Source organism: Oncorhynchus kisutch, unplaced genomic scaffold (genome assembly GCF_002021735.2).
Source record: "Oncorhynchus kisutch isolate 150728-3 unplaced genomic scaffold, Okis_V2 scaffold4014, whole genome shotgun sequence".
NCBI classification, from domain to species: domain Eukaryota; kingdom Metazoa; phylum Chordata; class Actinopteri; order Salmoniformes; family Salmonidae; genus Oncorhynchus; species Oncorhynchus kisutch.
Genome location: NW_022265959.1, coordinates 25331 through 41333, shown reverse-complemented (window position 1 = coordinate 41333; position 16003 = coordinate 25331). Strand labels below are relative to the sequence as shown.

Sequence of the window (16003 nt, the reverse complement as noted above, 5' to 3'; positions counted from 1 at the left end):
GGTTGGTATACAGAAGATAGCCCTATTTGGTAAAAGACCAAGTCCATATTATGGCAAGAACAGCTCAAATAAGCAAAGAGAAACGACAGTCCATCATTAATTTAAGGCATGACAGTCAATATGGAACATTTCAAGAACTTTGAAAGTTTCTTCAAGTGCAGTCACAAAAACCATCAAGCGCTATGATGAATTTGGTTATCATGAGGACTGCCACAGGAAAGGAAGACCCAGAGTTACCTCAGCTGCAGAGGATAAGTTCACTAGAGTTACCAGCCTCACTAACAGACACATCTCAACATCAACTGTTTAGAGGAGACTGTGAATCAGGACTTCATGGTCGAATTGCTGAAACCACTACTAAAGGACACCAATAGGAAGAAGAGACTTGCTTGGGCCAAGAAACACGACCAATGGACATTAGACCGGTGGAAATCTGTCCTTTGGTCTGATGAGTCCAAATTTGAGATTTTTGGTTCCAACAGCCGTGTCTTTGTGCGATGCAGAGTAGATGAACGGATGATCTCCGCATGTGTGGTTCCCACCGTGAAGCATGGAGGAGGTGGTGTGATGTATTCTGCAGCGATACACCATCCCATCTGGTTTGTGCTTAGTGGGATTATAATTTGTTGTTCAACAGGACAATGACCCAACACACCTCCAGGCTGTGTAAGGGCTATTTGACCAAGAAGGAGAGTGATGGAGTGCTGCATCAGATGACCTGGCCTCCACAATCACCCGACCTCAACCCAATTGAGATGGTTTGGGATGAGTTGGAACACAGAGTGAAGGAAAAGCAGCCAACAAGTGCTCAGCATATGTGGGAACTCCTTCAAGACTGTTGGAAAAGCATTCCTCATGAAGCTGGTTGAGAGAATGCCAAGAGTGCAAAGCTGTCATCAAGGCAAAGGGTGGCTTTGAAGAATCTCAAATATATTTTGATTTGCTTAACACTTTTTTGGCTTTTTTTTGGTTTTGATGTCTTCACTATTATTCTACAATGTAGAAAATAGTAAACATTAAGAAAAACCCTTGAATGAGTAGGTGTGTCCAAACTTTTGACTGGTAGCGGTAACCAGAAACCTTCCTGAACAACAGACTTGCGTTTTATATATAAAGGTAGCTGGGCCTAAAGGAATATATGTAAAAAACACAGTTGTTCAGGTTGTGGTTCAGGGTCCTCCCAGCAGGCCTCAGCAGGAGGTGCTTTATATCAGGCAGTTGATAGAAATGTCAATACAATAACAGAATGAAAAAGTAGGAGTCCCACCACAGAGGAGTCCCACCACAGAGGAGTCCCACCACAGAGGAGTCCACCAAGCTCTTTAGAAAAGAGGGATGAGGGATGGAGAGAGGTCCACTAGGATCAGCAGGCCGAGGACTGTGGGAGGGGCATGGCACGTTCCTTCTTCCTCACTCCGTTCATGTGTGCGTAGGGCGGTGAGCCATTGAAGGCTGGTCGCAGCAGGACCTGGGCGACCGCCTCCGGGCCGTTGGACTCCACCTGTCCTGAAGCCCCTGAGCTCTGGGCTGAGGAGGGGCCAGGGGCCACTCGGGAGCAGCAGGCCTGGCTGGTGGCCCCGAGGGCTGGGGAGCAGGGGGACGAGGGAGCCTGGGGCTGAACCTGCCCAGAGGACTGGGCTGAAGGGGGGGTGGAGCCCAGCGTTAATGGATCGTCGGGGGCCGTGGAGGCTGATGTCTGTTGGGAGGGGGGAGGAGGGGGCTGGTTGGGCAGGGCGGACCCGGAGCTGGTGGGGGGGCAGGGGATGGGGGGCCGTGAAGAGGCAGCTGGGCCTAAAGGAACATTCTTCATGTTCTCTACCTCCATGTCTAACTCCTCTGTGTCTGGAAGCTTGTTCTCTTCGCTGTAAAAGAAACTCATCTCTCTGAACGGTGGGTCCAGCTCCTCCTTGATGCTGTTAATGATCTCCAGAAACGACGGACGCATCTTAGGGTTGTACTGCCAACACATACGCATTAACTCAAACCTGGTAGGAGAGAGAGAGAAGTTAGATGTTATCTAATGGGTGCAGGCAGTAGTTCTTTCAATTCAAGCACCAAAACAGTTCACGTTCCATATCTATACATGTCCACACCAGTGTGTGTGTGTGTGTGTGTGTGTGTGTGTGTGTGTGTGTGTGTGTGTGTGTGTGCGCGTGTGTGTGTGTGTACAGTAACACTTGTTATCCAGATAGGGTTGTTTGTGAAGCATTAAAATGATGTTATATTTCACCCTCCGGTCAATAGATGGCAGTATACTAGACATTACATCCTCCAGTCAATAGATGGCAGTATACTAGACATTACATCCTCCAGTCAATAGATGGCAGTATACTAGACATTACATCCTCCAGTCAATAGATGGCAGTATACTAGACATTACATCCTCCAGTCAATAGATGGCAGTATACTAGACATTACATCCTCCAGTCAATAGATGGCAGTATACTAGACATTACATCCTCCAGTCAATAGATGGCAGTATACTAGACATTACATCCTCCAGTCAATAGATGGCAGTATACTAGACATTACATCCTCCAGTCAATAGATGGCAGTATACTAGACATTACATCCTCCAGTCAATAGATGGCAGTATACTAGACATTACAGCCTCCAGTCAATAGATGGCAGTATACTAGACATTACATCCTCCGGTCAATAGATGGCAGTATACTAGACATTACATCCTCCAGTCAATAGATGGCAGTATACTAGACATTACATCCTCCAGTCAATAGATGGCAGTATACTAGACATTATATCGTCCAGTCAATAGATGGCAGTATACTAGACATTATATCCTCCAGTCAATAGATGGCAGTATACTAGACATTACATCCTCCAGTCAATAGAAGGCAGTATACTAGACATTACATCCTCCAGTCAATAGATGGCAGTATACTAGACATTACAGCCTCCAGTCAATAGATGGCAGTATACTAGACATTACATCCTCCAGTCAATAGATGGCAGTATACTAGACATTACATCCTCCGGTCAATAGATGGCAGTATACTAGACATTACATCCTCCGGTCAATAGATGGCAGTATACTAGACATTACATCCTCCAGTCAATAGATGGCAGTATACTAGACATTACATCCTCCGGTCAATAGATGGCAGTATACTAGACATTACATCCTCCGGTCAATAGATGGCAGTATACTAGACATTACATCCTCCAGTCAATAGATGGCAGTATACTAGACATTACATCCTCCAGTCAATAGATGGCAGTATACTAGACATTACATCCTCCAGTCAATAGATGGCAGTATACTAGACATTACATCCTCCAGTCAATAGATGGCAGTATACTAGACATTACATCCTCCAGTCAATAGATGGCAGTATACTAGACATTACATCCTCCAGTCAATAGATGGCAGTATACTAGACATTACATCCTCCAGTCAATAGATGGCAGTATACTAGACATTACATCCTCCAGTCAATAGATGGCAGTATACTAGACATTACAGCCTCCAGTCAATAGAGCAGAGCCCCAATCTGCTGAAACCTAACAGGCTACCGGACTGGCAGAGCCCCAATCTGCTGAAACCTAACAGGCTACCGGACTGGCAGAGCCCCAAGCTGCTGAAACCTAACAGGCTACCGGACTGGCAGAGCCCCAAGCTGCTGAAACCTAACAGGCTACCGGACTGGCAGAGCCCCAAGCTGCTGAAACCTAACAGGCTGAACAGGCTACCAGACTGGCAGAGCCCCAAGCTGCTGAAACCTAACAGGCTGAACAGGCTACCAGACTGGCAGAGCCCCAAGCTGCTGAAACCTAACAGGCTACCGGACTGGCAGAGCCCCAAGCTGCTGAAACCTAACAGGCTACCGGACTCGCAGAGCCCCAAGCTGCTGAAACCTAACAGGCTACCGGACTGGCAGAGCCCCAAGCTGCTGAAACCTAACAGGCTGAACAGGCTACCAGACTGGCAGAGCCCCAAGCTGCTGAAACCTAACAGGCTACCGGACTGGCAGAGCCCCAAGCTGCTGAAACCTAACAGGCTACCGGACTGGCAGAGCCCCAAGCTGCTGAAACCTAACAGGAGGAGGAGGTAGTCCAGGGAGAGGAGGAGGTGGTGGTCCAGGGAGAGGAGGAGGAGGTGGTCCAGGGAATATACTGTACACACGCACCAATCTAATTCCACAAAATGATGCAAAGTAACCTACATACCGATAAGCCTGACCGGTCAAATATATTCCCATGGTATTTCCATCAATAGACTAAAGCATTATTTCACAACAGGATTTTTCTTCCCCCGGACAATTGGCACCAATTTTATTTATCGGCTTTTCCATTTTTGGGGGCAAAAATCCAGATATACCGGGCTAACGGACACCCAGGTGTGTGTGTGTAACTCACAGCATGTCTGGGCAGTTGTCTGGTTTGTCTAGCAGTCCTCCGTCCATAACGAAGCGCAGCACCTGCTCATTGGACATCCCCTGGTAGGGCTGCTCTGCTAGTGTGGCTATCTCCCATAACACCACCCCAAAAGACCTGCAGAGAGAGGAGACAGGATTATACACCCTACAACCTACACACCATGACCCTACACACCATGACCTGGTAGGGCTGCTCTGCTAGTGTGGCTATCTCCCATAACACCACCCCAAAAGACCTGCAGAGAGAGAGGAGACAGGATAATACACCCTACAACCTACACACCCTGACCCTACACACCATGACACTATACACCCTACACACCATACTCCCTGACCCTATACACGCTACACACCATGACCCTATACTCCATGGCTAGGCTCCATGTCATCTACAAGACCCTGCTAGGTAAAGTCCCCCCTTATCTCAGCTCGCTGGTCACCATAGCATCTCCCACCTGTAGCACACGCTCCAGCAGGTATATCTCTCTAGTCACCCCCAAAACCAATTCTTTCTTTGGCCGCCTCTCCTTCCAGTTCTCTGCTGCCAATGACTGGAACGAACTACAAAAATCTCTGAAACTGGAAACACTTATCTCCCTCACTAGCTTTAAGCACCAACTGTCAGAGCAGCTCACAGATTACTGCACCTGTACATAGCCCACCTATAATTTAGCCCAAACAACTACCTCTTTCCCAACTGTATTTAATTTTAATTAATTAATTTATTTTGCTCCTTTGCACCCCATTATTTTTATTTCTACTTTGCACATTCTTCCATTGCAAAACTACCATTCCAGTATTTTACTTGCTATATTGTATTTACTTTGCCATCATGGCCTTTTTTGCCTTTACCTCCCTTCTCACCTCATTTGCTCACATTGTATATAGACTTGTTTATACTGCATTATTGACTGTATGTTTGTTTTTACTCCATGTGTAACTCTGTGTCGTTTTATCTGTCGAACTGCTTTGCTTTATCTTGGCCAGGTCGCAATTGTAAATGAGAACTTGTTCTCAACTTGCCTACCTGGTTAAATAAAGGTGTTCTCAACTAGCCTACCTGGTTAAATAAAGGTGTTCTCAACTAGCCTACCTGGTTAAATAAAGGTGTTCTCAACTAGCCTACCTGGTTAAATAAAGGTGTTCTCAACTAGCCTACCTGGTTAAATAAAGGTGTTCTCAACTAGCCTACCTGGTTAAATAAAGGTGTTCTCAACTAGCCTACCTGGTTAAATAAAGGTGTTCTCAACTAGCCTACCTGGTTAAATAAAGGTGTTCTCAACTAGCCTACCTGGTTAAATAAAGGTGTTCTCAACTAGCTTACCTGGTTAAATAAAGGTGTTCTCAACTAGTCTACCTGGTTAAATAAAGGTGTTCTCAACTAGCCTACCTGGTTAAATAAAGGTGTTCTCAACTAGCCTACCTGGTTAAATAAAGGTGTTCTCAACTAGCCTACCTGGTTAAATAAAGGTGTTCTCAACTAGCCTACCTGGTTAAATAAAGGTGTTCTCAACTAGCCTACCTGGTTAAATAAAGGTGTTCTCAACTAGCCTACCTGGTTAAATAAAGGTGTTCTCAACTAGCCTACCTGGTTAAATAAAGGTGTTCTCAACTAGCCTACCTGGTTAAATAAAGGTGTTCTCAACTAGCCTACCTGGTTAAATAAAGGTGTTCTCAACTAGCCTACCTGGTTAAATAAAGGTGTTCTCAACTAGCCTACCTGGTTAAATAAAGGTGTTCTCAACTAGCCTACCTGGTTAAATAAAGGTGTTCTCAACTAGCCTACCTGGTTAAATAAAGGTGTTCTCAACTAGCCTACCTGGTTAAATAAAGGTGTTCTCAACTAGCCTACCTGGTTAAATAAAGGTGTTCTCAACTAGCCTACCTGGTTAAATAAAGGTGTTCTCAACTAGCCTACCTGGTTAAATAAAGGTGTTCTCAACTAGCCTACCTGGTTAAATAAAGGTGTTCTCAACTAGCCTACCTGGTTAAATAAAGGTGTTCTCAACTAGCCTACCTGGTTAAATAAAGGTGCTCAACCTTCGCCAGGGGGTTGTTGTGCAGGTTGTGCCCCCCCCCCGCCCTGGTGCAGGTTGAGCCCCCCCCCTGGTGCAGGTTGAGCCCCCCCCCCCCCCCCCCCCTGGTGTAGGTTGAGCCCCCCCAACCCTGGTGCAGGTGGAGCCCCTCCCCCCCTGGCGAAGGTTGAGCCCCTCCCCCCCCTGAAATAAAATAAAATAAAAATACACCATGACCCTACACACCATGTCACTACACACCATGTCACTACACACCATGTCACTACACACCATGTCACTACACACCATGTCACTACACACCATGTCACTACACACCATGACCCTACACACCATGTCACTACACACCATGTCACTACACACCATGACCCTACACACCATGTCACTACACACCATGTCACTACACACCATGTCACTACACACCATGACCCTACACACCATGTCACTACACACCATGTCACTACACACCATGTCACTACACACCATGTCACTACACACCATGTCACTACACACCATGTCACTACACACCATGTCACTACACACCATGTCACTACACACCATGTCACTACACACCATGTCACTACACACCATGTCACTACACACCATGTCACTACACACCATGTCACTACACACCATGTCACTACCACACCATGTCACTACACACCATGTCACTACACACCATGTCACTACACACCATGTCACTACACACCATGTCACTACACACCATGTCACTACACACCATGTCACTACACACCATGTCACTACACACCATGTCACTACACACCATGTCACTACACACCATGTCACTACACACCATGTCACTACACACCATGTCACTACACACCATGTCACTACACACCATGTCACTACACACCATGTCACTACACACCATGTCACTACACACCATGTCACTACACACCATGTCACTACACACCATGTCACTACACACCATGACCCTACACACCATGTCACTACACACCATGTCACTACACACCATGTCACTACACACCATGTCACTACACACCATGTCACTACACACCATGTCACTACACACCATGTCACTACACACCATGTCACTACACACCATGTCACTACACACCATGACCCTACACACCATGTCACTACACACCATGTCACTACACACCATGTCACTACACACCATGTCACTACACACCATGTCACTACACACCATGTCACTACACACCATGTCACTACACACCATGACCCTACACACCATGACCCTACACACCATGACCCTACACACCATGACCCTACACACCATGACCCTACACACCATGACCCTACACACCATGACCCTACACACCATGACCCTACACACCATGACCCTACACACCATGACCCTATACACAATGACCCTACACATCATGACCCTATACACCCTACACACCATGACACTATACACCATGACCCTACACACCAGGCCCCTACACACCAAGACCCTATGTGTGTGTTTGTGTGTGTGTGTGAGAGAGGAAGTGTGTGTGATCAGGAGAGGAGTAATGTAGAGGAGTTGCTGGAGGAGAGGAGTAATGTAGAGGAGTTGCTGGAGGAGAGGAGTAATGTAGAGGAGTTGCTGGAGGAGAGGAGTAATGTAGAGGAGATGCTGGAGGAGAGGAGTAATGTAGAGGAGTTGCTGGAGGAGAGGAGTAATGTAGAGGAGTTTCTGGAGGAGAGGAGTAATGTAGAGGAGTTTCTGGAGGAGAGGAGTAATGTAGAGGAGTTTCTGGAGGAGAGGAGTAATGTAGAGGAGTTGCTGGAGGAGAGGAGTAATGTAGAGGAGATGCTGGAGGAGAGGAGTAATGTAGAGGAGTTGCTGGAGGAGAGGAGTAATGTAGAGGAGTTGCTGGAGGAGAGGAGTAATGTAGAGGAGTTGCTGGAGGAGAGGAGTTACTGGAGGAGAGGAGTAATGTAGAGGAGTTACTGGAGGAGAGGTAGAGGAGTTACTGGAGGAGAGGAGTAATGTAGAGGAGTTACTGGAGGAGAGGAGTAATGTAGAGGAGTTGCTGGAGGAGAGGAGTAATGTAGAGGAGATGCTGGAGGAGAGGAGTAATGTAGAGGAGATGCTGGAGGAGAGGAGTAATGTAGAGGAGATGCTGGAGGAGAGGAGTAATGTAGAGGAGATGCTGGAGGAGAGGAGTAATGTAGAGGAGTTACTGGAGGAGAGGAGTATGTAGAGGAGTTGCTGGAGGAGAGGAGTAATGTAGAGGAGTTGCTGGAGGAGAGGAGTAATGTAGAGGAGATGCTGGAGGAGAGGAGTAATGTAGAGGAGATGCTGGAGGAGAGGAGTAATGTAGAGGAGATGCTGGAGGAGTGGAGTAATGTAGAGGAGTTGCTGGAGGAGAGGAGTAATGTAGAGGAGTTGCTGGAGGAGAGGAGTAATGTAGAGGAGTTGCTGGAGGAGAGGAGTAATGTAGAGGAGTTACTGGAGGAGAGGAGTAATGTAGAGGAGTTACTGGAGGAGAGGAGTAATGTAGAGGAGTTGCTGGAGGAGAGGAGTAATGTAGAGGAGTTGCTGGAGGAGAGGAGTAATGTAGAGGAGTTTCTGGAGGAGAGGAGTAATGTAGAGGAGTTTCTGGAGGAGAGGAGTAATGTAGAGGAGTTGCTGGAGGAGAGGAGTTACTGGAGGAGAGGAGTAATGTAGAGGAGTTACTGGAGGAGAGGTAGAGGAGTTACTGGAGGAGAGGAGTAATGTAGAGGAGTTACTGGAGGAGAGGAGTAATGTAGAGGAGTTGCTGGAGGAGAGGAGTAATGTAGAGGAGATGCTGGAGGAGAGGAGTAATGTAGAGGAGATGCTGGAGGAGAGGAGTAATGTAGAGGAGATGCTGGAGGAGAGGAGTAATGTAGAGGAGATGCTGGAGGAGAGGAGTAATGTAGAGGAGTTACTGGAGGAGAGGAGTAATGTAGAGGAGTTGCTGGAGGAGAGGAGTAATGTAGAGGAGTTGCTGGAGGAGAGGAGTAATGTAGAGGAGATGCTGGAGGAGAGGAGTAATGTAGAGGAGATGCTAGAGGAGAGGAGTAATGTAGAGGAGATGCTGGAGGAGTGGAGTAATGTAGAGGAGTTGCTGGAGGAGAGGAGTAATGTAGAGGAGTTGCTGGAGGAGAGGAGTAATGTAGAGGAGTTGCTGGAGGAGAGGAGTAATGTAGAGAAGTTACTGGAGGAGAGGAGTAATGTAGAGAAGTTGCTGGAGGAGAGGAGTAATGTAGAGGAGTTGCTGGAGGAGAGGAGTAATGTAGAGGAGTTGCTGGAGGAGAGGAGTAATGTAGAGGAGTTGCTGGAGGAGAGGAGTAATGTAGAGGAGTTGCTGGAGGAGAGGAGTAATGTAGAGGAGTTACTGGAGGAGAGGAGTAATGTAGAAGAGTTGCTGGAGGAGAGGAGTAATGTAGAGGAGATGCTGGAGGAGAGGAGTAATGTAGAGGAGATGCTGGAGGAGAGGAGTAATGTAGAGGAGATGCTGGAGGAGAGGAGTAATGTAGAGGAGTTGCTGGAGGAGAGGAGTAATGTAGAGGAGTTGCTGGAGGAGAGGAGTAATGTAGAGGAGTTGCTGGAGGAGAGGAGTAATGTAGAGAAGTTACTGTAGGAGAGGAGTAATGTAGAGAAGTTGCTGGAGGAGAGGAGTAATGTAGAGGAGTTGCTGGAGGAGAGGAGTAATGTAGAGGAGATGCTGGAGGAGAGGAGTAATGTAGAGGAGTTGCTGGAGGAGAGGAGTAATGTAGAGGAGTTACTGGAGGAGAGGAGTAATGTAGAGGAGTTACTGGAGGAGAGGAGTAATGTAGAGGCGTTACTGGAGGAGAGGAGTAATGTAGAGGAGTTACTGGAGGAGAGGAGTAATATAGAGGAGTTACTGGAGGAGAGGAGTAATGTAGAGGAGTAATATAGAGGAGTTACTGGAGGAGAGGAGTAAGGTAGAGGAGTTACTGGAGGAGAGGAGTAATATAGAGGAGTTACTGGAGGAGAGGAGTAATGTAGAGGAGTAATGTAGAGAAGTTACTGGAGGAGAGGAGTAAGGTAGAGGAGTTACTGGAGGAGAGGAGTAATATAGAGGAGTTACTGGAGGAGAGGAGTAATGTAGAGGAGTAATGTAGAGAAGTTACTGGAGGAGAGGAGTAAGGTAGAGGAGTTACTGGAGGAGAGGAGTAATGTAGAGGAGTTACTGGAGGAGAGGAGTAAGGTAGAGGAGTTACTGGAGGAGAGGAGTAATGTAGAGGAGTTACTGGAGGAGAGGAGTAAGGTAGAGGAGTTACTGGAGGAGAGGAGTAATGTAGAGGAGTAATGTAGAGGAGTTACTGGAGGAGAGGAGTAATGTAGAGGAGTTACTGGAGGAGAGGAGTAATGTAGAGGATTTACTGGAGGAGAGGAGTAATGTAGAGGAGTTACTGGAGGAGAGGAGTAAGGTAGAGGAGTTACTGGAGGAGAGGAGTAAGGCAGAGGAGTTACTGGAGGAGAGGAGTTACTGGAGGAGAGGAGTAATGTAGAGGAGATATTTACTGTAGTGTGCTGTAGTAGTGTACTGTTTATATAAACGGTAGTGAGACCTACTGGCCAGCTCTGCTTTAAACAGACAGACAGAAGCTGGAATGGGACTTGTGTTCCACTCCCTCTCAAAACATCAGGCTAAATGGCTTCCCAAGAGGGGACAAATGGAGAGAGGGGTTCAGGCTCTTCTACAAGGTTGGCTCCATTCCTTTTAAATGTAGTCCCTCCTGGAAGTGAAATAAATTGCTCCATCCTCATTGAAATGAGAAGGTGAATGGTTGAATGGTGCAGTTACCAGACATCAGAGGTGGTGGTGAACACTCCATCTTTAAGGGACTCGGGGGACATCCATCGGACCGGCAGCAACCCCTTTCCTCCTTTACGGTAGTAGTCTGTCTCATAGATGTCTCTGGTCATACCAAAATCTACTCACACACAGGGAAGACGGGGGAATGACTTAACATGCATGTAGAAAAACACTGTTCACATCAATATACGAGGCTAAATTACAAGTCTAATTGAATTGTAATTCTTTAGTAGGAAGTCTGTCTGTTCTTACCACCTATCTTGACGGTGTAGTCGTCTGCCACCATACAGTTCCTGGCGGCCAGGTCTCTGTGGACAAACTTGTTAGCGTTGAGATAAGACATCCCGTCAGCTATCTCCCCAGCCATCTGAATAATCTTCTTCAGAGGAGGGAGGTTGAGACTGTAGGACTGGGACGGCTGTAGGGGAGGAGAGGAGGTTAGAGTCCATCTGAATAATCTCCTTTAGGGGAGGGAGGCTGAGACTGTAGGACTGGGACGGCTGTAGGGGAGGAGAGAGAGGAGGTTAGAGTCCATCTGAATATTCTCCTTTAGAGGAGGGAGGTTGAGACTGTAGGACTGGGACGGCTGTCAGGAGGAGAGAGAGGAGAGAGGAGGTTAGAGTCCATCTGAATAATCTCCTTTAGGGGAGGGAGGCTGAGACTGTAGGACTGGGACGGCTGTAGGGGAGGAGAGAGGAGAGGAGAGAGAGGAGGTTAGAGTCCATGTGGGAGCTGAGGTGGGTACGGTAGAGGACAGAGTAGGAAGGTTCAGGTCGGGAGATCAGATGAGGTATTGAAGGGTTAGGGTGTAGAGTAGGGCTAGGTAACGTAAGGGCCTGTCACGCAATGGCGTCGGAGGGGATGGCTGCCGGTTTACAGGCTCCTAACACATTGTGTGTTTTTTCGCATTGTTTGTAACTTATTTTGAGAATAATGTTGATGCTACCGTCTATAAGGCCACTCAACCAGCTGTATAAGGCCACTCAACCAGCTGTATAAGGCCACTCAACCAGCTGTATAAGGCCACTCAACCAGCTGTATAAGGCCACTCAACCAGCTGTATAAGGCCACTCAACCAGCTGGATAAGGCCACTCAACCAGCTGGATAAGGCCACTCAACCAGCTGGATAAGGCCACTCAACCAGCTGGATAAGGCCACTCAACCAGCTGGATAAGGCCACTCAACCAGCTGGATAAGGCCACTCAACCAGCTGGATAAGGCCACTCAACCAGCTGGATAAGGCCACTCAACCAGCTGTATAAGGCCACTCAACCAGCTGTATAAGGCCACTCAACCAGCTGGATAAGGCCACTCAACCAGCTGGATAAGGCCACTCAACCAGCTGGATAAGGCCACTCAACCAGCTGGATAAGGCCACTCAACCAGCTGGATAAGGCCACTCAACCAGCTGGATAAGGCCACTCAACCAGCTGGATAAGGCCACTCAACCAGCTGGATAAGGCCACTCAACCAGCTGTATAAGGCCACTCAACCAGCTGTATAAGGCCACTCAACCAGCTGTATAAGGCCACTCAACCAGCTGTATAAGGCCACTCAACCAGCTGTATAAGGCCACTCAACCAGCTGTATAAGGCCATAAGCAAACAAGAAAATGCTCATCCAGAAACCTCATTTCTACCAGCATGTTAAATGTGTAAAGAGAGGGAAAAACTCTAGACCATCTGTACCCCACACCGAGACACATACAAAGCTCTCCCTCGCCCTCCATTTGGCAAATCTGACCATAATTCCTGCTTACAAGCTAAATCTAAAGCAGGAAGTACCAGTGACTCACTCAATACGGAAGTGGTCAGATGACCCAGATGCTGAGCTACAGGACTGTTTTGCTACCACAGACTGGAATGTTCTGGGATTCATCCAATGGCATTGAGGAGTATACCAACGCAGTCACCGGCTTCATCAATAAGAGCATCGACGACGTCGTCCCCAGTGACCGTACGTACATATCCCAACCAGAAGCCATGGATTACATGCATAACCTTTAAACAGGTCAACATTCACAAGTCCGCGGGGCCAGACAGATTACTCGGATGTGTACTCAGAGCATACATGGACCAACTGGCAAGTGTCTTCACTGACATTATTCTGCCTGCCTAGAAGACTACCGCCCCGTAGCACTCACATCGGCAGCCATGAAGTGTATTGAAAGGCTGGTCATGGCTCACGTCAACACCATCATCCCACTCCAATTTGCATACCTCCCTAACAGATCCACAGATGACACAATCTCAATTTCACTCCACACTGCACTCTCTCACGTGGACAAAAGGAACACTTATGTGAGAATTCAACACCATAGTTCCCACAAAGCTCAACACTAAGCTAAGGACCGTGGGACTAAACACCTCCCTCTGCAACTGGATCCTGGGCTGCCCCCAGGTGGTAAGGGTAGGAAACAACATCTGCCACGCTGATCCTCAACATGGGCGCCCCACAGGGGTGCGTGCTTAGCACCTCGTGTTTAGTCCCCCACGACTCGAACGCCATCATTAAGTTTGCTGACGACAACGGTGGTAGGCCTGATTACAGACAACGATGAGACAGCCTATAGGGAGGAGGTCAGAGACCTGGCAGTGTGGTGCCAGGATAACAACCTCTCCCTCAACGTGAGCCAGACAAAGGCTAAAGAGATGATCATGGACTACAGGAAAAGGAGGGCAGAACATGCCCCCATTCACATGAACAGGGCGGTAGTGGAGCGAGTCAAGACGTTCAAATTCCTTGCTCTCCAAGACAGTCATGAAGAGGGCACGACAACATCCTCAAAAACTACAGCTGCACCATCGAGAGCATCCAGACCGGTTGCATCACTGCCTGGTATTGCAACTGCTCAGCGTCCGACCGCAAGACGCTAGAGGGTAGTGCGTATGGCCCAGTACATCCCTGGGGCCAGGCTCCCGGCCACCCAGGACCTCGACGCCAGGCTCCCTGCCACCCAGGACCTCGACGCCAGGCTCCCTGCCACCCAGGACCTCGACGCCAGGCTCCCTGCCACCCAGGACCTCGACGCCAGGCTCCCTGCCACCCAGGACCTCTATACCAAGCTCCCTGCCACCCAGGACCTCTATACCAGGCTCTCTGCCACCCAGGACCTCTATACTACGCGGTGTCAGAGTTTGTAGTTCATTCCAGTCATTGGCAGCAGAGAACTGGAAGGAGAGGCGGCCAAAGAAAGAATTGGTTTTGGGGGTGACTAGAGAGATATACCTGCTGGAGCGTGTGCTACAGGTGGGAGATGCTATGGTGACCAGCGAGCTGAGATAAGGGGGGACTTTACCTAGCAGGGTCTTGTAGATGACATGGAGCCAGTGGGTTTGGCGACGAGTATGAAGCGAGGGCCAGCCAACGAGAGCGTACAGGTCGCAATGGTGGGTAGTATATGGGGCTTTGGTGACAAAACGGATTGCACTGTGATAGACTGCATCCAATTTGTTGAGTAGGGTATTGGAAGCTATTTTGTAAATGACATCGCCAAAGTCGAGGATTGGTAGGATGGTCAGTTTTACAAGGGTATGTTTGGCAGCATGAGTGAAGGATGCTTTGTTGTGAAATAGGAAGCCAATTCTAGATTTAACTTTGGATTGGAGATGTTTGATATGGGTCTGGAAGGAGAGTTTACAGTCTAACCAGACACCTAAGTATTTGTAGTTGTCCACGTATTCTAAGTCAGAGCCGTCCAGAGTAGTGATGTTGGACAGGCGGGTAGGTGCAGGTAGCGATCGGTTGAAGAGCATGCATTTAGTTTTACTTGTATTTAAGAGCAATTGGAGGCCACGGAAGGAGAGTTGTATGGCATTGAAGCTCGTCTGGAGGGTTGTTAACACAGTGTCCAAAGAAGGGCCAGAAGTATACAGAATGGTGTCGTCTGCGTAGAGTTGGATCAGAGACTCACCAGCAGCAAGAGCGGTTAGGATGAGGGGTTAGGGGTCAGGATGAGGGAACAGGATGAGGGGTAAGTAACTTAAGTCTTTAGCCCAAAGTTACCTCAGGTGACTAGGTGGTAGGGGTCAGGATGAGAGGTTAGGGGTCAGGATGACAGATAGGTAACTTACATCTTTAGCCCGTAGTGACCTCAGGTGGCTCTTCAGATCTCCTTTAGTCATCAGCTCCATGATGACCAAGGTGGGCTGGCCCTGGGAAACCACACCCAGCAGACGCACCTGCACGAATCACAGCACACAAATGACATCAGTGGTCAGAGCCCACATCCTGAACTGACAATCAGTGGGCTCCTTATTTGTTCACAGGAACATAAGACATGACAGGGGGTGTGGAGTATCAGGTCAACATTTAGACATGACAGGGGGTGTGGAGTATCAGGTCAACATTTAGACATGACAGGGGGTGTGGAGTATCAAGGTCAACATTTAGACATGACAGGGGGTGTGGAGTATCAGGTCAACATTTAGACATGACAGGGGGTGTGGAGTATCAAGGTCAACATTTAGACAGGACAGGGGGTGTGGAGTATCAGGTCAACATTTAGACATGACAGGGGGTGTGGAGTATCAGGTCAACATTTAGACAGGACAGGGGGTGTGGAGTATCAAGGTCAACATTTAGACAGGACAGGGGGTGTGGAGTATGAGGTCCACATTTAGAAGGTACAGGGGGTGTGGAGTATCAGGTCAACATTTAGACAGTACAGGGGGTGTGGAGTATCAGGTCAACATTTAGACAGGACAGGGGGTGTGGAGTATCAGGTCAACATTTAGACAGGACAGGGGGGGTGTGGAGTATGAGGTCAAC

General features: G+C 48.1%; 1 protein-coding gene across 1 annotated transcript in view; it reads right to left on the bottom strand.

Annotated features, from left to right (window-relative positions):
- Positions 1–967: 967 nt before the first annotated feature.
- The window catches only part of LOC109886095 (insulin-like growth factor 1 receptor), a 37454-nt gene continuing 22418 nt past the window's right edge, over positions 968–16003 (bottom strand). Inside the window, exons 10-14 of the mRNA XM_031821763.1 lie at positions 15307–15414; positions 11485–11650; positions 11221–11350; positions 4378–4512; positions 968–1985 (exon numbers count right to left, since the gene is read on the bottom strand). Coding sequence (XP_031677623.1) covers positions 1364–1985; positions 4378–4512; positions 11221–11350; positions 11485–11650; positions 15307–15414 — 1161 coding nt within the window. The 3' untranslated portion in view covers positions 968–1363. The remainder of the gene's footprint in view (positions 1986–4377; positions 4513–11220; positions 11351–11484; positions 11651–15306; positions 15415–16003) is intronic.